The sequence below is a fragment of the Odontomachus brunneus genome, unplaced genomic scaffold (assembly GCF_010583005.1).
Source record: "Odontomachus brunneus isolate Ranch 3 - 2012 unplaced genomic scaffold, Obru_v1 Obru_scaffold_004, whole genome shotgun sequence".
Taxonomy (NCBI): Eukaryota; Metazoa; Arthropoda; class Insecta; order Hymenoptera; family Formicidae; genus Odontomachus; species Odontomachus brunneus.
The window spans coordinates 4,277,188-4,298,584 of NW_022639454.1; the positions used below are offsets into that span (position 1 = coordinate 4,277,188).

The following is a 21,397-nucleotide window of genomic DNA, read 5'->3' on the forward strand; positions in this document are numbered from 1 at the left end:
AATAAATTTGGAAATTATGTAACGTTATTTTCATAATACTTTATTGTTCATCACTAGACATTAATTATTGATATATGTTTGTAGATTTAAACGTAGAACACGCTCAGCTAGTTCTCTTCTTATTCCATTCCCTGAATTTAATGCAAAAGAAGTCTGTATTATTGGTAACTGGAAGTGGTGCAGTGCGTTGCAGTGAAGCGGTCAAAACGCCAATGAAAGATTCGCAGTTGTTGCATTTATCTCGATTATTACTGTTACTTGAGTATATGATGAAGCATCTGTATGACGCACATCCAGTATTGCTTGAACAAGTAAGATATATGTATTTGTTATATACATGTCTGCCACGGTATATTTATATATGAATTTCAAAGGCATTCGGTAATTTCTTCATTATCATTGTTCCGTAATACATTCACTCATTATATTCATTTATCATTCATAATATTTCATTTTGATTGCTTGATATTTTTGTAATACGGAATCGATACTGAATGCTAAATTAAAAATATTGGTCTGTATGACTGATGCAAGATAACAGGGCCACCAGTGTGAAAGCGCCACCTGAGTGGTAGTAAATATCTTGTACATTTATATTAATTACACTAATTACATTAATTACATTAATTCTAGTTTTTGCAAAATTTAATTTTCTCTTTCTGTGTATAGGTACAGTGGAATCTGTTCTCTGCTACAAGTTTAGTATATGATACAAAAGATGCAAATAAACAAAACAGCAGAGCCTTTACTCCTTGGGTAGAAATAGAGGATAATTATCGTAAATACGGCTCACAAGATGAATTTTCAATGAAACCACGATTTTATAATTTATCGAGAACAGATTTTAATAATCAGGATGCTCCAAAATTGGATGGATTAGTAAGTATAATATTTGAATAAAACAAAAAAAATCATTACAAAGAAAATGTGAGCGAATTTTCTTACAAAAATAGATTTTAACATGAAAAATTGCACTCCACTATTTTGCTCATTTTGATTCATAACTATAAAGAGGAATTATGTAACTATTCTTTTAATACAATTTTTTATGATACAGACCTTTCATGCAAACACTGAATCTTTCATCTGTAATAATTTTTTAAACAGTTATGTATAATATAAATTATTCTACAGGCTTGCAATTTTATTCTGGGCACACCGGATAAAATGAAATATCCTCTTTTAGTCGATGCATTGATTGATATTTTGAATGTGCTTAATCAAACAGATATGCACAAAAAAAATGGTGCTGATAATAAAGAAAAAATAACATTTACAGGACTGTGTGCAATTCACTATTGTTTTTCTATATGTTGGGAGTAAGTATAAAATGCTTTTGTAGATTACATATACATGGACATACACTACATGATTTTATATATTGGAAACTTACACTGTTGTAATATTTTTATTAGATTTAATTGTAATATATATGTACAAAATGTAATAAGCCGTATGTATTTATAATAGATTATTATTGATGTTACCTCCCTCGACTCCTTACATGAATAAGCTTGCTCTTGGCGAGGAAATATCAGCTGGACCAATGTTACTTCATTCATTAATATGGGGGCCAAGAGCTGCATATAAGACTTTCACCGGTTGGATGAAGGTAAAATAACATAGCTGATGTCTTTGTGTTTTTGTGCTACATTAATGATTATTTTTTTATAGGATTGTTTGGTAAAACAAGGAATGTACACACAGTATGCTGAAAATTTATTAAAAACAGTGTCATCTACTGTAAATTCCCTCAAATATGATGTTACCTTGGCAAAAAATTGTATTGTTTCACTTAAACCTGAATATAGCTCTACTGATAAAATAATGCCAAAAACGTCTTTACCAAAACTTGGTTCTTTATACATACTGGCTGCAGTTGTAGGAAAACTACAAGTTCTTATGGATGAGAACATATCGAAGAACTCGACTGAGAATATTGAAACCACTAAGTATGTAAATTAAGTTGTATTTAGAGGTATTTTTTATAGATTATATTACTTTTATATTATAATTATGCGAATCTTTTTGTAGAAGTCCACAAAACACAGATTCTACATCTTCAAACAGGAGTAAAATGATAATTGAAATTCTACCACATATTTTATCATTGACAGAAGCAATTCTATTATCATGTCGGTCTAATATATTATATCATACATTCGAATCTACTGAGGAGGATACGAAATATGATACACGAGACTATTTAATTTTGGATAATATTCTGTCAATGGCAGGTGCAAATTGGGGAACAGAAGCATCGTTGGTTTCATATTTGCCGAGTAGCATTAAATCTGCGTTAGATAAGTGGAAGAGTATAGCATTTCCTCTTGTAACTTGGGTAAGTTAATAATTGTGAAAATAGAAGTGTTTTGAAAAGTAAAATTTGTGTTATATATATATATATATATTAGGTTTGTAAGTCTATTGTACATATGATACAAGAAAATAATATACTTTTGATTTTACAGCATACATATGCAAATGATATAATACCAGCTGAAAGTTATATTCTCACTACAGTGAGTTATCATGTTAGTTCCCTGTCTGAACATCCAACGTTTTCTATTAATCCGTCTCTGAAAAACTTGCTGCATTGTTTGATTTCATTTATAATGGAATATATAACGTAAGTTTCAAAATATTTATAATTAATTATAATCTCCATTTAATATTAATTTCTGTTTTTGAATTTTCTGCTTTTCTAATTCCCTATTCGTTAACGCGATACTTTTATTTCAGTGCTGCGGCATCTCCGGAACAGCAGTCAGACATACATTCTCAAGCAGTAAACATCCTTATTTCAATATCCATGGATGCTCGCACTGATTATCTTCGAGATATGGCTACAAATACATTAACGAAATTATTAGGACAGGATAATGACAATGAAGCACGACACTTGCGAGAGCACTTGTTTGTGCTAAATCATACTTACAATTTGATAATCGACTATACTGATACTACAAATGGATCTATTAGGTAAATGCGATAACGTATTTGTAAACGAGTAGAAGTTTTTTGATCGACTAATGTTCTAATATATCACGATTATTATACATAAATATTATACGATTTTTAGTGTTGTTATCGATGAGGAAATATTGAAGCAATGTATCAAATATTGGGAGCGGCTTTTGGAGAAACCTCTTGGATGTAAAGCTTTAGACATGTTTTTTGCTTCTGATTCAAATCACAGTCTTGTATCTATCTTGTTGTCTATAACGTCACTTCAAGCCTCCCTACAGTTTAGCACTTACATTTTACACTTTTTCAACGCATTGTTCAGAACAGGTAAACATAAATTAATTTATAAGGACTTTTAAAGTATTTTTGATATGGAGAAAATATATCAGTTTTATTTTTTACATAAAACCTGTGCGTATTAGCCGAAAAAACGACTGACGGATCGTTGGATCGTCTCTGCAATTCTGTGGCCAGTTTTGCCAATGTCGAAAGTGAGAAATTGCAAAGTTGGTTTAGACACGTCATATTAGGAGCAACGAGTAAAATACCGACGAGTACCTCTACAACGAATATTCCAACACCTACAACTGCTGCCACAAATACGTATGTTACTAGAATGACGTACTCGTCATTTTAGTTTTGCGAGATATACATTTATACTTATTTGCGTTGATATGAAATGATAATTTATCATTATAGAGTGGTAGCTGTCTCTAGTACACCAGAAGATAGTCAGAAACCGGATGAGAAAAACAATGCATCTAATAACGAACAAGTTCAATGGGCGATTTCGGTATCTGACAGCACCAACAATCAACCTGTGACTAATAACGACGAACAGCACTCAATCCACGAAAATAGCCGTTTCTTGCGGGCGCTTACAAATTATATAGTAAAAGATAAGAGGTGAATTTTCAAAATCAATTATCAGTAAAAATTAAATTATATGCTCCTTTAAAAACTAAATTATACTGAATATATATTTTTTAACAGCAATACTAGTGTAGACGTCTCGATAACTATTCTCCAAGCTCTTATACCATTAGCGTACAATATTCTTTCTCCTACAATCGAAGGGAATAGGTTCTCGGAATTGATGCATATTATGTCTACACTGGCCGATGCTGGATCAGAGAAAGGACATAGATTACTATTTAAAGCTGCGACTGAATGGGTCGAACTTTGGTAGGTTTTTAAGGATGTTTGAAGTTACAAAGTCTGCTTACATATCATAGGCGCGTTAATTTTGATATTCCGATAAGAATGAAATTGTCTGTATTTATTGTAATCGAACATTTTATATTCTCTCTCTCTCTCTCTCTCTCTCTCTCTCTCTCTCTCTCCCTCTCTCTCGTAATGTACTCACTATGGAATTTATTCTGTACAGCAAAGAGCAAATCATGAATAAGGATCCCCAGACTCTCGACAAGCCATTACTATACATCGAAGCTAGTTGCTGTTTGTTAAATTACATAGCCGACATAGTGGGTGCGATTTGTCCACAGCAGGCGCAGTCGCAAGATCGAGCAACTAGTCCACCGTGGGAAGGTGCTATTCCTAATAACGATGTGAATGACAGCGATTGGGTGGACGAAATTCCGCACGAGGACGATGATAGCGCTGCCGAGGATTCGGACGAAGACAGTCTGTGCAACAAACTTTGCACTTTCACAATTACGCAAAAAGAATTTATGAATCAACATTGGTATCATTGTCATACGTGCAACATGGTCGATGGAGTCGGTGTTTGCACCGTATGCGCGCGAGTGTGTCATCGCGGACACGATGTGACATATGCCAAATACGGGAACTTCTTTTGCGATTGCGGCGCTAAAGATGACGGATCATGCCAAGCATTGACGAAACGTAGCCCGCAAAGTTCGGAACATCAGGTAGGCAGTAATATACCATACAACAATATTGGAGCTCCCGTGGAAAGCAATCTGCTCCTCACAAGCAGCTTACGCCGAAGAGCATCTAGTCCTGTACATTTGTATGATAAACACGAAAGAAGCGGACGTGACATTCAGAAACAAGCATGTCTAGCCAAGCAACTGGGTAATAATATTATACAGTTTTAAAAAAAATAACACTTGTTATAAATATCATTCTGTTGTCACTTTCTATTAGGTTTTACTTATTTGATTTATAAATGGATAAAAATGAGCGGAAACGAAAATTTGAAATGTCATCTAATGTGATTATAATTTAATTTATACTTGTTAACTAATATTTAAATAATTAATATTTGTAGAATCTTCTAAAGATTGGATATATTCTCAACTATGGAAAAGTGGATTAGTGTCTTCGTTAGTGGACTTAACACATGTATTGGTGCCTGCAGTGGATGTATCTTGTCAGCGTTACTCGCCAGTTGGTTGCCATGCACGAGCCCAATTGGCGCTTAAACATTTACATACACTTGATAAGAAGTTTGAACATACAGATCAACTTATGGTATTTGCATATTATTCTATAGTATTATTCTGTAATATTAGCGTTGATACCATTTGATTATTTTTTGGATTAAACTTTATAAGAATGCCACAAAATTTAACTAACTTGTAAGAATTTATAGTTGTTAAACAATTTGATTTTTTACGCATGCGGTAATAAAATATTGTTTGATATTTTTATTCTATGTATATGTGTTATGTATATATATAACATCTCTCTAATAAATATATATTATTTCTCTATTAGTTACCAACCTTGGGATCTCAGGAGGGTGCATTTGAAAATGTGAGAATGAATTATTCAGGAGATCAGGGTCAAACAATTAGACAATTGTTATCCGCTCATATGATACGACGTGTCGCCATGTGTTGTCTCTCATCTCCACATGGTAAACGACAACACTTAGGTGAGTTTACAAAATAGTATAGTTATTTGCAGTCTTGTTGATAAGTAGATAAAGCTATAATTGACGTGTCTTCGTTCAAGCAGCAGTTTCACATGAAAAGGGGAAGATAACAGTGTTACAACTTAGTGCGTTGCTGAAGCAAGCTGATTCTTCCAAAAGAAAGTTAACTTTGACAAGACTCGCTTCAGCTCCAGTACCTTTCACTGTCCTTTCGGTTACTGGAAACCAATGGAACGAGGACTTCTTGGCCGTTTGTGGATTTAAAGATTGTCACGTGCTTACATTCAACAGCTCAGGAACTGTGTCCGATCATTTAGTCTTACATCCTCAGCTCGACAGCGGGAACTTTATTATCAAGGCATTATGGCTTCCTGGTGCACAGACGCAATTGGCATTGGTCACCGCCGACTTTGTTAAAATTTACGACTTGGGAAGAGATGCGTTGAGTCCACAATATTATTTCCTTGTGCCAACGGGAAAGATAAGGGATTGTACCTTTATGCACTCAGAGGATGGTACATTCCACATGCTGTTAATGTCCTCAGCCGGATACATTTATAGCCAAGTGATGGACGAGGAGAGCTTAGCTAAGCACGGTGCTTTTTATGTGACAAATACCTTAGACGTTTATCATCCGGAGCTAAAGGACAACGGTCAAGTGGGCAGTGGTGGAGTTTCCATTTATTACTCCCATGCGTTGCAATTACTGTTCTTCAGTTACGCTTGCGGTAAGAGCTTTATAGCGCCGTTGAAACACATGGTCTCCGACATTACCGTAGTGTTCCAAATTAATCTGGCCAACAAGACTAACGGGAATAAATCCAATAATAACCAGCCGCAACCTTTGTGTCAATGGAGCGAAGTGGCGAATCATCCTGGATTGGTTTGTTCGATTATGCAAACCAGTAATAATCCAGTAATACTAATGATTAAACCCGACACGATCATGATACAAGAGATTAAAGTGGTACCTGTGAAGGCGAAGATTATGGATATGGTTGCGATTCGACATCCCAGTTCGAATGCTGAACATCGCACGACTCTAATACTGTTATGCGAAGATGGAAGTCTGAGAATTTATATGGCTGGTATGGAGCAAACTGGATTTTGGATGTCATCCACCGTACAACCGATTAGCACTACCTCTGGCATTAAACCGACACGAAAGAAAAAAACTAACAAGATAGGAAAGCCATCGGGATCACATGTCACGTTTCCTATTGATTTCTTCGAACATTGTCAAATGATGAATGACGTCGAATTCGGTGGCAATGATCTACTACAAATTTATAATGTCGCACAAATCAAACATCGTTTAAACACCACTGGGATGTACGTAGTCTCCACGAAAGCTATGGGTTTTAACGTGGAAGTTACAAATAACGATGCGATTTTAGTAATGACGGGAATAAGAGTACTTTTCGGCAATCAGGACATTCAACGAGCACCTCTGTATGTCGAGGTAAGTCGAGATGTATGTTCTTGTGGTATATAAAGGTTTTTTTTTGTATTATATTTCAATCAAGTTTCACGATTATCGCCTTCGCAAAGGTATTCGGCAGAAGTATACGGACTACGTTAACCAGAAGTCGTTGGTTTGACATCCCTTTAACTAGAGAGGAAAGCCTTCAAGCTGACAAAAAATTAACGATCACTTTTGGGCCGTCTCAAGATCCAGAAGGTGTTATTATGGTTGATTCCATAAAAATGTTAGTAACACTACAATACAATATCATGTCTTTAGACAGATACATGAGATGCAAATGCAGACATGATATATTTACATTAAATTGATGTTATACTTTTTTTTTCATAAAGATATGGTAAGACTAAGGATGCATTTGGTTGGCCTGAAGAGATAGAGGAACCTCAACCAACATCTGCGCCAGTGACGACGATCAACAATGAAACTGACAACACTATCGTTTCTCCTGCGCCATTATCTTCAACCGATAAGTACGTCAATATTCATATTAATGTTCAATCAATAAGTATGTTAAAATAATTTTTATATATGTGATACATTAGTTATAATTACTTTATAAAAAGAGTATTCTTTAATCCATGCAATGACGACATTATCAGAACAACAAAGGATAGTTCGGTTAACATAGAAAGGTAAGAGCATATTACGATTTTATTATCGCAAAAATAGGACTAGATTTGGCAATTTGTGTCATCACAGAATTAGTTGACGATTTATGATTGGCCTAATGGTAGTTTGACGAAAAAGAGCAAACATTTGTCTTTAACTTTATGTCTTTGGCTGATAGCATGCGAAATAAATTTCGGTAATCATTTTTCAGGAAATTAGTCTATTGTTATCCTTTCTTCTCTTTAACAAATTATCCTTATGTGTGGGTTATATCACTATTTGTACCAATTACTTATGTGAAAATAAATTTAATTAATTAATTAGGAAATATCATATAAATTTGTCACGAAAGTGCACGATTAATTTTGTATATCTTGATCGATTTTATCAGTAACAATACACTTTAACCATTTTTTTTTAACTTATAGGATGATATCCAGTATTCTGGAAGTCTTGGAATCTTCGTTTATCTTATCCTCGCATGACGACAACAAACCGTCGTTAAAATCCACAGCGATCGATGTTGCTTCGCAATTGTTAATATTACCTACACCACCATCTGTGCAAATGCATACAATAGCTTTGTTAGCTGCTCTTCACAACACTAAACAGGCTTATCATTTCCATAAGGTAATAATAATTTATTTATTAAGAATTTCTCACACTTGTACATATATTCTACTTAAGTTTTTCTGCATTTTCTTCAGGACCACGCATTGTTATCGCACGTGCTTGAGTCCTTAAAATCAATGAGAGAGGCCAATGACTCATGTGATATCGACGCGGAGAACTTTTACAGACTTGTACTTATCGTTCGTGCTATTGCGGTTTCTCGTCCGCATAATCTCGCAAAATTTGCCGAGCAATATGCGAATAAGTCGATTGATGAGAGTAACGGTATGCATTGTAATTATTAATATTCCTTCACTGCAGAGAAGCAAATATATCATGCTGTTTGCTTTTCTAGTGCCTGTTTTCGAAAAAGATCGCTTAGAAGCTCGTTCACGTACAAAAGCAGACGGAAATCAACACCTAGTTATACAATTGATGGAGATATTATGGTCCTTGCATGTGTCATATCCTAAGAATATGGCACTTGCTCCGGTGGTCGTACCAGGACTTACACATGCTGAGGGAACAGTGCATGCCATTGTGGAAATCATTCATGCCTTCACTATATGCGACGTTGAAAATAATACTCCGATTGCCGCTAAATTATATCTGCAGTTGTTACTGTCTTCAGATACGATAATCAGCTTCAGCGCTAAGCACGCAATAATCAGAGTATTGAGGCCCAGATATAGACGCAGGAGGGTGTATATACCGAGTCCGCCAAATTGTAGTACGCCAGGTATAGAGAATAAGAACTATTTTAGCATTATAAGAATAAATCTACTACAAGAATAAATCGGATATATTAAATTATAATTTCTTGTTATAACACAGGCGTAGTTGCCGAAGCCGAAGAAAAGTCCACCTCGGTTCCATCGCAGGCCTCTCAAGACACTGTGGAACGTGATGTAGAACAGCAATTTGACATCGAAGCCGTCGAAGCCGTGGATAGAGTGGCAGCTATGCTCGGCGCCGAGGGAAATCAAAATTCGGCAGCTGCTAGAGTGGTGAATCATCCGCTGGAAGCATTGCTCGGCGCGGGTAATTTCCCGCAATTACTCGACGTGCCTCCAGATGCTGATGACGAAGCGATGGTAGAGCTCGCAATAGCTCTCAGTTTACAAGATCACGAAGGAGGTGCTGACTTGCAAGCACTACGGCAAGGATTCCAGCAAGGTTTCCCTAACTTGCAGGGTATACAGAGCCTCCAGAATCTAAGCGGTTCTGCGTTGCAGAGCTTGCAGAATTTAGCAACGCAGGGATTGGTACAAGTTCCTAGTGCTACTCAGGTAATGTTTCTTTGTAACAATATATCGCCTTTACAAATGTTACTCAAATTTTATGGAACATTCAGTCGTTATTTTTCGACATTCGATAAGCAAAAATTTAATGTTGCGAATTAGGGACAAGAAGCTGGCCATTATTCCGACACGACTGCCTCCGCGGGAGGCTCCGACGATGAGGGATCAACTGCCGCAACCGATGGTAGTACCCTACGAACATCTCCCGCCGAGCAAGTGAGTTACATCTTAGCATACGTACTCTGCCTTGGCGCTATTCAGCGAAAGTATGTGGACGTGGATCAACAGAGTCTTAGAACTTGCACATATCGTAGTAACGCTTGGGACACATTTTATGTTAGGGTGGTAGTGGTGGTAGCAAGGGTAGCGAGAGCGGTGGAAGCGATAGCGGAGGCAGCGCCGTTGACAGCATGACAGGGGAGCATAATGTTTCTGGCAGGAGTTCCGCGTACGGAGACAATGCTCCCGACGCTATGCCTCCGATTGGAATTGGAGTCAATCAAGCGCCACGTTCTGAAACTAATACTCTAGATGTTCCCACAACTTTCACTGTAAGTTCAGTGTACTCTGTAGTACAGGTTACGTAGCAGACTTACATATGTTCTTGAAAGCAGGAGAAGCAGTGGCGGAGACTGGACGATACTCGCGTTTCAACGTCTTGATGTATTCTTATAAACACCAAAGTTTATTTTCACCCATGATGTAATATTCTTTCTCTTATTTCACTCGAACTCGTTTCATCGTTATTTACTTGAGACTGACTTCATCCGTAGTCTTCTGTTATTGCTGGGATCATAGTTGATTTTGAGATCCTAGATGAGAATCTACTGTTTTTTTTACTGTTAATTCTTCTCGCATGTTTAATTCGTATAAGAAAACCGATTTCGAATTTCCTCTGTGAAGAATAACTTATAACTGCTAAGTTAAAAATCACTTTCATACCTGTGTACGTTACTTCATCGAATTTGAATTTTCATTTGAAAATTATGTTGTGTATATATCACTGTATACTTATTTTATGAATTAATCAGTAATCTGTAGAGATGTGTACATAGTAATTTGTACATATATTATAGATATTCATCGTACAGTCAAACCATTAAAGTAAAAGTATATCTTGTTTTAAAATTGCGCATGGCATATATGTATATGTATGGTATATGCGAAGTACACTGCACTGGTATTCTTCATAAAAGATTGGAATATAGAGAGTTTAGTTGTTAGGGCAATTGTGTGTATATATATGTATATATGTGTGTATATATATGTATATATATCTCGCGAGAAATATCATACTTAAAAGACCTGCTGTCTTCAATACTATATATTGTTGAAAGTGGATCTCACGGGTGTTCCTTCATATTGCATTTCTGAAGCGAATCTGCACTAATCTTAACTTCTTTCATCGAATTGCCCATCGTTCAAAAACTTGGACCTCCGTTCTCAAAAGTTGCCTTTAACCCACACTGCCACGAAAACATTATTAGAAAATATCAAATCAACTAGGACTAAACGAATATCTCTCATCTCAGACATTTTTATTGAACGTGCTATAAGACTTCGTTGAATCCCTCTAATGTGTGATTGGAGTCTGAATGAATTAGCAATGGATAACTTGAAATCAACTATTTGGATTGAGTAAGCAAATTATTATAAAGACTGAGCATTCGTCAGAGATACAAACTGCATTCCATTGAGGCTCCGAATCTGCAATTATGTGTGGAAATTTAATAGTTAAGATGTCATTCATAGCTTTATCGAGAAAGTTACGTCTAAACGATCATATTGCACGCGTTAATAATACTTTTTATCGTAAACTTGTTTCTCATATACATCTAAAATAGTATTATTAACGCATATTCGTTATTTTACTCAGAAGTTTCGAAACAAAGAATGGTAGAACCAATTAGTAAACGATATAAGTATATTTATATTTATGAATTATTATTTGTCACCACCATTAGACCACTGAGCAAGAAGAAGGTACGGAGCAAGAGCAGGGTGTGGAGCAAGAAAATGACACAACTGGCGAGATCACCGTGAAACTACATGCTATACGCCTTTTATTGTTGGATAGATTTACACAATTTGTGCCCAATCTGATAAACGTTCGAGGAGTACTCGCTATTCCGTTTATGCAGGTATTTTTCCGTAATTTTATACAGTAGCGAGAAGTTACGTATAAATAAGAAAACAATTTAAAATCTGTTATTTTCTGCTAGGTTGTGCTAATGTTAACTTCCGATCTCGATGGTCAAGATGAAAGAGACAAAGCATGCGTCGAGCGTTTATTGCAAATGCTCGTAAAAGAACTTGAAATGGATAAACCTGATACGAACAATATATGCGAACGCAGCAATAAGAGGGAAGTCCATCTGGTTATTATGCGCTTATTAAGTAAGTAAATAATAGTGCATTTGCAAACTTAAATGAATATATATTAATGATAATATATTATTGGATATATAATCTTTACTATTTTCTCTCTCTTATTTTTTTTCCTTAGGCGTTCTTATGTCTCGTTCGAAATACGCCACGAAAACTTCCTCGGACAACCCGAACTTTGTTTCACAGACCACTGCTGCAATACTGAGCAAGGCTGGCGTTATTGACTATTGCCTAACGCTGTTACAGGCCTTACTAGATTACTGGAAAACGTAAGTTCACTGCACAGATACTTTTATGACTTTTTTGGAATCAGTACAAATATCTTACGAATGAATTTGATTTATTAGTACCACTACCGAAGAACCTGGTACTATGATAGGAGGTCAATTGCTTAAAGAGCATCTTACTATGTCGCCTCCAGATATGTCACCGTTCTTTTTGCGTCAATATGTCAAAGGCCATGCTGGCGACGTATTCGAACCTTATCCTCAATTACTTACGGAGATGGTGTTACGATTGCCATACCAGGTGCACAAATATGCAGAAAGCACGATAGTGCAACCTGCGTTTGAACAGGTAACCTTTCTTTTATACTCTCTTTTTGGCAAGAGTACATTATAATTGTCTCAATCTGTACAGCCGTGGTATTTCTATCTCTGTGAATACATGATGTCATACCAAACGCCGTTTGTCAGACGACAAGTACGTAAATTGCTGCTCTTCATTTGCGGCAACAAGGAGAAATACAGGCAACTACGAGATCTACACGCTCTTATATCTCACGTGCAGGTAATTTTAAAGAACAATAATGCACTTTGAAGAAAAACCAACGTTGGAAGCTCACTAACTTTTTAAACTTTTGCATCATCAGTCCGTGCAACAGTGCTGCAGCACCGGTGGATACGATCCTTTGCATGCGCGTCCGCATTCTATCAGTTTGCCTTACGATTCATTGGTAGAACTGATCGAACATCTCAAATGCTGCGTGGAAATTGCTACCAGCCGTACAGGAAATTGGCAACGATTTTGCCTGAAGCAGAACACTGTTCTGTCATATCTGTTTTCGATATCGACGCTTTTGGACGAAGGTGTAAGCCCCACGGTGCTTCAATTGTTGCAATGTGCTATTTGTTCAAATAACAAATGTAAGGAAGCCAGAGATACGAGATCAAAGGTAAATGTATCAAAGACGAAATAGAGTTAATTATTACATTATTAAAGAGATTGATATTTATTTCGTACATTTTACTGTTTCCATCAGGACTCTAAGTCAACGACCGGCACAAAAGAGAGACGAGAACGCGAAAAATCAGAGGATTCTGATACAGAGGCTAAATTTGAAGAAGCACAATGTTTAACGTTGGTTGAACAAATCCAAAAACAAGTGCATCCTGCATTGCTAATAAAGTTTATACAGACTTTCTTGCTTGAAACAAACAACACAAATGTTCGTTGGCAAGCGCATTCTCTTATACTTGCTATTTATAAGTAAGTTGTCAGTTTCATTATTTATATTCTAGTAATTATATATTCTGATAATTTAATCGATTCGAAAATATAAAATATGTATTTTTCAATTTCATTATTCATTTTTCATTATTTATATTCTAGTAATTACATATTCTGATAATTTAATCGATTCGAAAATATAAAATATGTATTTTTCAATTTCATTATTCATTTTTCATTATTTATATTCTAGTAATTACATATTCTGATAATTTAATCGATTCGAAAATATAAAATATGTATTTTTCAATTTCATTATTCATTTTTCATTATTTATATTCTAGTAATTACATATTCTGATAATTTAATCGATTCGAAAATATAAAATATGTATTTTTCAAACTTTAGAAACTGTGGACCGTCTGATCAGGAGGTCCTGCTAGATCTTCTATGGCGCCTATGGCCTTTACTTCCAGCTTATGGCAGAAAAGCGGCGCAGTTTGTCGACTTACTCGGTTACTTCTGTTTAAAAACACCGCATGCCGGAAAGAAGATGCATACATACATGGAACAAGCGGTAGCTGTTTTGCATGCGCAGAATCAACTACTCGCGCGACATTCCAACGCAAATCTTTATGTGAATTTGGCACAATTTGTTGAATTAGACGGTTATTATTTGGAGAGCGAACCTTGTCTCGTGTGCAATAATCCAGAGGTGTCAATGGCGACGATCAAACTGTCATCTATCAAGGTGGATTCTAAGTTTACGACGACGACACAAATAGTGAAGCTAGTCGGCAGTCACACCATCAGCCGCATCACTCTACGCATCGGCGATCTAAAAAGAACGAAGATGGTTCGTACTATCAATGTCTACTATAACAATCGATCGGTGCAGGCTGTCGTGGAATTGAAGAACAAGCCAGCGATGTGGCACAAAGCGAAGAAAATTACGCTCGCGCAAGGACAGACGGAAGTCAAGATGGAATTCCCGCTACCGATAGTGGCCTGTAACCTCATGATTGAATACGCCGATTTTTACGAGAATATCCAGGCTTCATCCGAGATGCTGCAATGCCCACGATGTTCCGCCAATGTGCCAGCAAATCCTGGCATTTGCGCAAATTGCGGCGAGAACGTGTTCCAATGTCACAAGTGTCGAGCGATTAACTACGACGAGAAAGATCCGTTCTTATGTCACGCTTGTGGATTCTGCAAATATGCTAAATTTGATTACACACTTACCGGTAGGCCGTGTTGCGCTGTCGATCCGATTGAGAGCGACGATGACCGGAAGAAAACGGTAACGACCATTAATACTCTATTGGAGAAGGCGGACAGAGTGTACAAGACTCTGATATCTAACAAACCCACGCTGGAGATGCTGCTCATTAAAATATCTGAGCATCGTTTAGACCGTGGGCTGGAAGACGGTATACAGATATCCGGTAGCACTCAAGTGAACAGAGCAATTCAGTTGCTCGCGCAGAGATATTGTGGCGAATGCAAAACCTCTTTCGAAGAACTCAGCAAGGTTATTCAACGTGTTCTGGCTTGTCGCAAGGAACTCGTTGCCTACGATAGAAATCAACGAGGTCAAAGTAGCTCGCAGTCGTCATACGGTATGTCCGTAAGCGACGTTACGAAGGACGAAACGATAGTCTCGCCAGTGGGACGCTGTTACGGTTGTGCATCCGCTGCAACGGAGCACTGTCTTACTCTATTACGCGCGTTGGCCACCAACAGTGTCGCCAGAGATGTTCTATGCAAACAGGGATTGATTCAGGAACTCGTGGAGCATAATTTGCGAAAGGGCACGGTGCAGATGCAGGAGGAAGTGCGACAGCTATTGTGCCTCGTCACGAGGGATAACGTGCAATCAACTAAGGAGATATGTTCTCTTCTAACTAATCGAATCACGCTGACGCTTCGTGGACGAGTCGCCACTCCTGATCTCTCAATTGCTGTGCGTCACGAAATGGCTCTTCTCGCAGCACTTGTGCAAAAAGAGGACTCTTGCTGGGAGCAGAAATTGCGATGCGTTATGCAGCTGTTCTTGACCGCTTGCAAAGAATCGAAAAGTCCCGTCGTTATGGAAAGTATCATATTGCCATGCTTGAAAATCTTACAAGGTCTTATTAAACCCGACCAACCGGTTTCTAAAAAAAATAAAGTAAGTGTACAATCAGTTATCTTTTTCTTCCTTCTTGTGCATACGATTTAACTTATAATTCTCATATTAGGATAAGACCATGGAGTCTCTGGCGACAATACAGCCACCAGAAGGCATCAGTATTGATGTGGGTAAATGGATCAGCGGTGATCCCAAGCATTCGTATTCCGAATGGCTTCACCGCATGCCGGCTAAGAAAACGGAACCACCTACAGCAAAGCCTCTTAAAAAAGTTAGTATAAAATATAAGTAGCTAAGAAAATTTTTAACACAAATAAAATCGTAAAATCGCATTCGTTGCATTAATAATCATAGAATAATAATAGAATTTTATTATTTTACTATCTTTTATAGAATATAATAAATAATTTATAATATTTATAATTATAATATTTATAATAAAATTTCAAATATTTATAACAAATAAAGCAAAATATAATAAATTTACTGAAATAGTTTCATAATTCGTTGAATTTTTTTACTTTAGGATGAAGCTCGAGTGTTGTATTTGGTAGAAAAATACGGGCATAGATGGCATCAACGTTATATGCGGCATCAAGGCGTTCAGCCGTTGAAACTGTCCGACGGTGCCTGGTTGAAGGAAGTACTCTTCAATCCTAGTTCTCGTTTAGCGCGACAAGTCGCTTGCAACATGATAGAAAGCCTGTGTCAAGGCACAGAGAGAAAGAAGGAAGTTCTGGTTTTGCTGACATGTTATTTGGAAGAGTTACGTACCGCTGGCGAGAGCAGTACCGAGTTTCTGACTTTATATCAAAGCTTAATTAGACAATCACCTTGGAAGCAATTTTTGGCAGTGCGCGGTGTAATGACTTTACTGGCAGATCTCTTGACTAGGGAAATAGAAGAGTTACATCGGCTAGAAGAGACTACGTTGACTAGCGATCTCGCTCAGGGATATTCGCTAAAAATGCTCACGGAACTTTTGGCGACTTTCTTGGAACAGGAAAATATCAAGCAGCAATATAAGGGACGACTAGTCGGCGCGGTATTAAACGGCTATCTGTCACTCAGAAGACTCGTCGTACAACGTACTAGACTGATCGACGATACGCAAGAAAAACTGTTGGAACTTTTAGAAGAAATGACGACCGGTAATAAAATCAGTTAATAATTTGGAAGCTTTCTGCGTTTAAATATTTGTAAATAACTATACATCGTTTGTACATGCCAGTAATATATATTTTTTTGTGTATCAGGTACCGAAGAGGAAACAAAGGCATTCATGGTAATCTGTGTTGAAACTGTACAAAAGTATAATCCTCAAGACGTTCGTACTCCACTCTTCATATTTGAAAGATTATGTTCGATTATCTATCCGGAGGAGAACGATATCGGAGAATTCTTCTTGACGCTCGAAAAAGATCCACAACAGGAAGATTTCTTGCAGGTGAGATATTTCTTTCGTATCTTGTTTTTTATTTGTTTTCGCGTAAAATCTTTAAACTTAAGAATATTTGTCCCTTACATTTTCACAGGGGAGAATGTTGGGAAATCCTTATAGTAGCTTGGAACCCGGACTCGGCCCACTTATGAGAGATGTTAAAAATAAGATTTGTCAAGATTGTGAATTGGTTGCGCTTCTGGAAGACGATAACGGTATGGAACTTCTCGTCAACAACAAGATTATCAGTCTGGATCTTCCTGTCAAGGAGGTAATTGTTAATTCCATAAGTTTATATAATAAAAAAGTATATAATGTGAATAATTAATCTTGGAAAACTTTTTTTTTCCTATAAGATAATCGAACATATTTTTTTCATTCTTTGTTTAGGTTTATAAGAAGATCTGGTTGTTAGAAGGCGGTGAATGCGATGCCATGCGAGTTATATATCGTATGCGTGGTCTTCTTGGCGACGCTACCGAAGAATTTGTTGAAATTTTAAATGCTAGTAGCGAACAGGAAGTAAACAATGAGGAAGTTTTCAAGATGGCAAGTGTACTGGCGGACTGTGGTGGTCTTCAAGTCATGTTAGATAGATTGGCCGTGATACACGATGTAAATCGCGCGAGACCTCTTTTGCAAGTGCTACTGAAATTGTTTAGATTGTGTGTTAAAGTGAAGAAGAACCAAGAGATTTTGAGCAAACCCGAATTAGGAGCGATCACTGTGTTTCTGGACGTTCTTCAACGTTGCCTTGCCACAGACCCTGAGAACTCTCAAGCGAAAATTACTGAGCAATTACTGGATGTAAGTATTATAAAAAAAAAAGTTAATACGCGTAATGTTAATCATGTTCTCTTCAATTACTTTATGTTATGCTAACTTAAATATTTTTTTACTATTTTTAGATTATGGAAACGATATTAGCGAATGCGGCTTCACAACATCTCAGTGTATTCGAGACGTTCTCACATACTCTCGGTGGTCCGGAACATGTTAAAGCACTTTTATCGTGCACACAGTCCATGGCAGTGAGACAGAACACTAGCGTGCTCGCGCATCTTACAAGAGTTTTGGCAGCGTTGACTTATGGCAACAATGAAAAAATGGCACTCTTGTGTGATTACTTTAAACCGGTGTTAAACTTTTACAAATTCGACTTCGAGCACACTCCCGAGGATGAGCAGAAGCTAGAGCTCTTCTGCATACTCACTCAAGGTATTAAACGAAATGCAATTGGCAATACGTTGAAGGATTACATCATAAGCATGGGTATAGTGAAGGATGCTCTTGAATACATCACCGTGAGTAAAACGCTGTGAAAAGTGTATTTATTAGAGATTAATTAACATTTTTCTAAGATTTGTGAGATTGATTTGCTTTTTTCTATTATATTTACAGGTGCACGCACCATGCGTCAAACCCACGCTCTTACGCACAGATAGTGACGAGCTGAAAGATTTTATTTCTAAACCAGCCTTGAAGTATATTCTCCGTTTCCTCACGGGTTTAGCTACGGATCATGAACCAACTCAGGTAACGCACAATACATTTTACCTTCACAAATCAGTTAATAATACCAATTATTAATTATTTTCATAACCTATTATTAAGTTTCACAGATCATCCATAGATTGTTTAATTGGATATTTGATTATTTTACTGTTATTATGTTGCAGTTGGCGGTGTCGCAAGTAACCATTAGCATATTCCATAAATTAGAGCAAGTGTCTTCGAACGATCATGTAGGCTCGTTGGCGGAGAATCTGTTGGAAGCATTGTGCACCAATAAACGAGTAGCTGAATTAATTGAAGAAGTTCGCCAACACACACGCAGCGAGAAGAAGCGTTTAGCTATGGCGATGCGAGAGAGACAATTAGGTGCACTTGGTATGCAAACTAATGACAAGGGACAGGTCACTGCCAGCGGAACTATTCTTCAACAGATGGAAGATTTGGGAGATGAAACTGGACTAATCTGTGTTATCTGCCGTGAAGGATATAAATTTAAACCAAATATGGTAAAAATAATGTTATACTGTTTTATTATTTACAAAGAGCGTTTTTTTTTTTATAAAGTTAACGGAAAGTATGTAATTTTACATGCCAATAATTTCTAGTTGATCTTTCTTAGCGGAAGTATTTACGATATTAATAATTTCCGCGATAAAAGTCACACGCGCTTCGACATTTTTGCAAAATATAGTTGAATGTTCTGCACATTTATCGTTTCACTGATATCGTTCTTTATTATTCTCGCTACAGGTGTTAGGTATTTATACCTTCACGAAGCGTTGCAACGTGGAAGAATTCGAGACGAAACAACGAAAGACCGTCGGCTACACGACCGTCACGCACTTCAACGTCGTCCACGTGGATTGTCATATGTCCGCGGTGCGTTTGGCGCGCGCTCGAGACGAATGGGAAAGCGCGGCGTTGCAGAACGCCAACACGAAGTGCAACGGACTGTTGCCGTTATGGGGCCCGCAAGTCCCGGAATCTGCTTTCGCCAGTTGTTTAGCTAGACACAACACTTACCTGCAGGAGTGTACTAGTCATCGCGATATATCGTACTCGTCGACCATACATGATTTGAAGTTGCTTTTCTTACGCTTTGCTCAAGAGAAAAGTTTCCACGAGGACACCGGCGGCGGTGGTCCCCAGTCCAATATGCATATAATACCGTATTTAATACATATGGCTTTGTACGTTGTTAACTCGTAAGTACATCTTGTTGGAATTTTGAAGGTATTCAGCGAAACGGAAGTTTGTTATTGATATTATAATTTGATATTCGCTTGCAGAACGCGATCAGCAACTAGAGAGGAAAGAGCCCTGACGACTTATCTGGAAACGCAGCCAGGACCATCATGGCTCGAGTGTTGTTACGAGGCAGAGGGGCCGTTGTATCAGTGCACGCTTTCGCTGCTTTTCCTCACGCCTGATCGATGGGAATTGCATAGATTTGTACATCTCAGTCGACTGCTCGTTCTCGCGCATCAACGCTACGTATCTCCCTCGGCTTCCACGAAAAACATCGTAGATCCAACCCCCAAGGATTACGCAGTTTATAAAAGCGTTTTAATCTTCTTTGGTCTAGTGGATTGCATGTATACATACTTCTTCAAGGTTACTGCAATTTTCTTAACATTAGTCTCCTCATATATTAATTAAATCATATTTGTTTGTCTAAAGACATGCTTTTCGTGTTTACAGAATGTAAATGTTCTGACCGAGGAGCAGTGGCCCACAGTTTTAGCTGAATACATCAGGCACAATGATGAGACGATGTTAAAAGCCTCTGAGCGCGTGCTTGCGATATATCGCGACGAGTTATTACCGTGCACATCGTTCGAGGAGTTTTGCGATATCATTGGTAAGTCCTTAATGTACAAGAAATTGAAGAGTTCCATGTAAAAATAAGTTAACTCAAGAATTGGCGATATTTCTTTGCATTCGATAATGCAATATATGGAAACTAGAGATTTAAAGCTAAAATGTTTCTTGATCTAATTATTGTTATTTTTACCGAAGCTAAAGCTCGTCGAGTTCTATTTTTCATGATTAACAAAATGAATTTTTAAAATTCGTTCTTATTTTTTTGACTACTCGTTTCAATTTTATTCGATTAAGATACTAAAAAAATATTTCATTTACAGGCATATTGGAATATATAAGAAATCCTCCCACGTATATCTATGATGTCCTGCGGCGCTTCGCTTGAAAATACTGGAAGTTCACTTTACGTAGCTTATACTGCATTGTTACCGGCGAATCAGTTTCCTTTTCTTTCGCCCAAATGATATAGTCACTTTCAAGACTTTCATATCGGAAGGAGTTTCGTGTTACATATTACAGATTGATTAAACGTGATATATTCCAGTCTTTCATGGTGGAATCTTTTGCTTTGAAAAAATTATGTTACGTGATAAGAAAGATTAAGATAAATTATTCTTCATGTTGCATAAATCTTTACTTGTAGACAAATATGTATCTATATGAAAAGAACTTGTGCTTTAATAAACTGCGACTAAATAAAGCGTTTACATATATTTATCCGTAAAATCCCTGTTGTATATTATCCTCACGATAGTGTTTCTGCACCGAGATATCTTTTCGTGACTTAAATCACCATTTTTTGAAAAAG

At 37.1% G+C, this 21,397-nt stretch overlaps 1 protein-coding gene across 5 annotated transcripts in view; it reads left to right on the forward strand.

The window, feature by feature from the left end:
- Window positions 1–21,302, forward strand: part of LOC116846744 (protein purity of essence) — a 25,699-nt gene extending 4,397 nt beyond the window's left edge. For 2 of the 5 annotated variants that reach the window (XM_032820984.1, XM_032820992.1), the window contains exons 12-56: window positions 85–311; window positions 670–879; window positions 1,135–1,319; window positions 1,471–1,612; window positions 1,675–1,952; window positions 2,035–2,341; window positions 2,472–2,629; window positions 2,743–2,982; window positions 3,083–3,294; window positions 3,390–3,570; window positions 3,667–3,873; window positions 3,961–4,152; window positions 4,355–5,025; window positions 5,222–5,424; window positions 5,671–5,830; window positions 5,914–7,292; window positions 7,382–7,539; window positions 7,649–7,786; window positions 7,916–7,948; window positions 8,354–8,555; window positions 8,633–8,822; window positions 8,893–9,276; window positions 9,372–9,826; window positions 9,941–10,054; window positions 10,180–10,389; window positions 11,803–11,979; window positions 12,061–12,235; window positions 12,345–12,495; window positions 12,574–12,802; window positions 12,866–13,015; window positions 13,098–13,400; window positions 13,488–13,714; window positions 14,084–15,848; window positions 15,919–16,080; window positions 16,336–16,960; window positions 17,066–17,256; window positions 17,345–17,521; window positions 17,641–18,057; window positions 18,159–18,554; window positions 18,652–18,786; window positions 18,930–19,271; window positions 19,516–19,970; window positions 20,055–20,379; window positions 20,467–20,626; window positions 20,910–21,302. In XM_032820984.1, coding sequence (XP_032676875.1) covers window positions 85–311; window positions 670–879; window positions 1,135–1,319; window positions 1,471–1,612; window positions 1,675–1,952; window positions 2,035–2,341; window positions 2,472–2,629; window positions 2,743–2,982; window positions 3,083–3,294; window positions 3,390–3,570; window positions 3,667–3,873; window positions 3,961–4,152; window positions 4,355–5,025; window positions 5,222–5,424; window positions 5,671–5,830; window positions 5,914–7,292; window positions 7,382–7,539; window positions 7,649–7,786; window positions 7,916–7,948; window positions 8,354–8,555; window positions 8,633–8,822; window positions 8,893–9,276; window positions 9,372–9,826; window positions 9,941–10,054; window positions 10,180–10,389; window positions 11,803–11,979; window positions 12,061–12,235; window positions 12,345–12,495; window positions 12,574–12,802; window positions 12,866–13,015; window positions 13,098–13,400; window positions 13,488–13,714; window positions 14,084–15,848; window positions 15,919–16,080; window positions 16,336–16,960; window positions 17,066–17,256; window positions 17,345–17,521; window positions 17,641–18,057; window positions 18,159–18,554; window positions 18,652–18,786; window positions 18,930–19,271; window positions 19,516–19,970; window positions 20,055–20,379; window positions 20,467–20,626; window positions 20,910–20,974 — 13,463 coding nt within the window. In that variant the 3' untranslated portion in view covers window positions 20,975–21,302. The remainder of the gene's footprint in view (window positions 1–84; window positions 312–669; window positions 880–1,134; window positions 1,320–1,470; window positions 1,613–1,674; window positions 1,953–2,034; window positions 2,342–2,471; window positions 2,630–2,742; window positions 2,983–3,082; window positions 3,295–3,389; window positions 3,571–3,666; window positions 3,874–3,960; window positions 4,153–4,354; window positions 5,026–5,221; window positions 5,425–5,670; window positions 5,831–5,913; window positions 7,293–7,381; window positions 7,540–7,648; window positions 7,787–7,915; window positions 7,949–8,353; window positions 8,556–8,632; window positions 8,823–8,892; window positions 9,277–9,371; window positions 9,827–9,940; window positions 10,055–10,179; window positions 10,390–11,802; window positions 11,980–12,060; window positions 12,236–12,344; window positions 12,496–12,573; window positions 12,803–12,865; window positions 13,016–13,097; window positions 13,401–13,487; window positions 13,715–14,083; window positions 15,849–15,918; window positions 16,081–16,335; window positions 16,961–17,065; window positions 17,257–17,344; window positions 17,522–17,640; window positions 18,058–18,158; window positions 18,555–18,651; window positions 18,787–18,929; window positions 19,272–19,515; window positions 19,971–20,054; window positions 20,380–20,466; window positions 20,627–20,909) is intronic. The other 3 variants (XM_032821017.1, XM_032820999.1, XM_032821009.1) reach the window with 2 other exon arrangements.
- The last annotated feature ends 95 nt before the right edge of the window (window positions 21,303–21,397 follow it).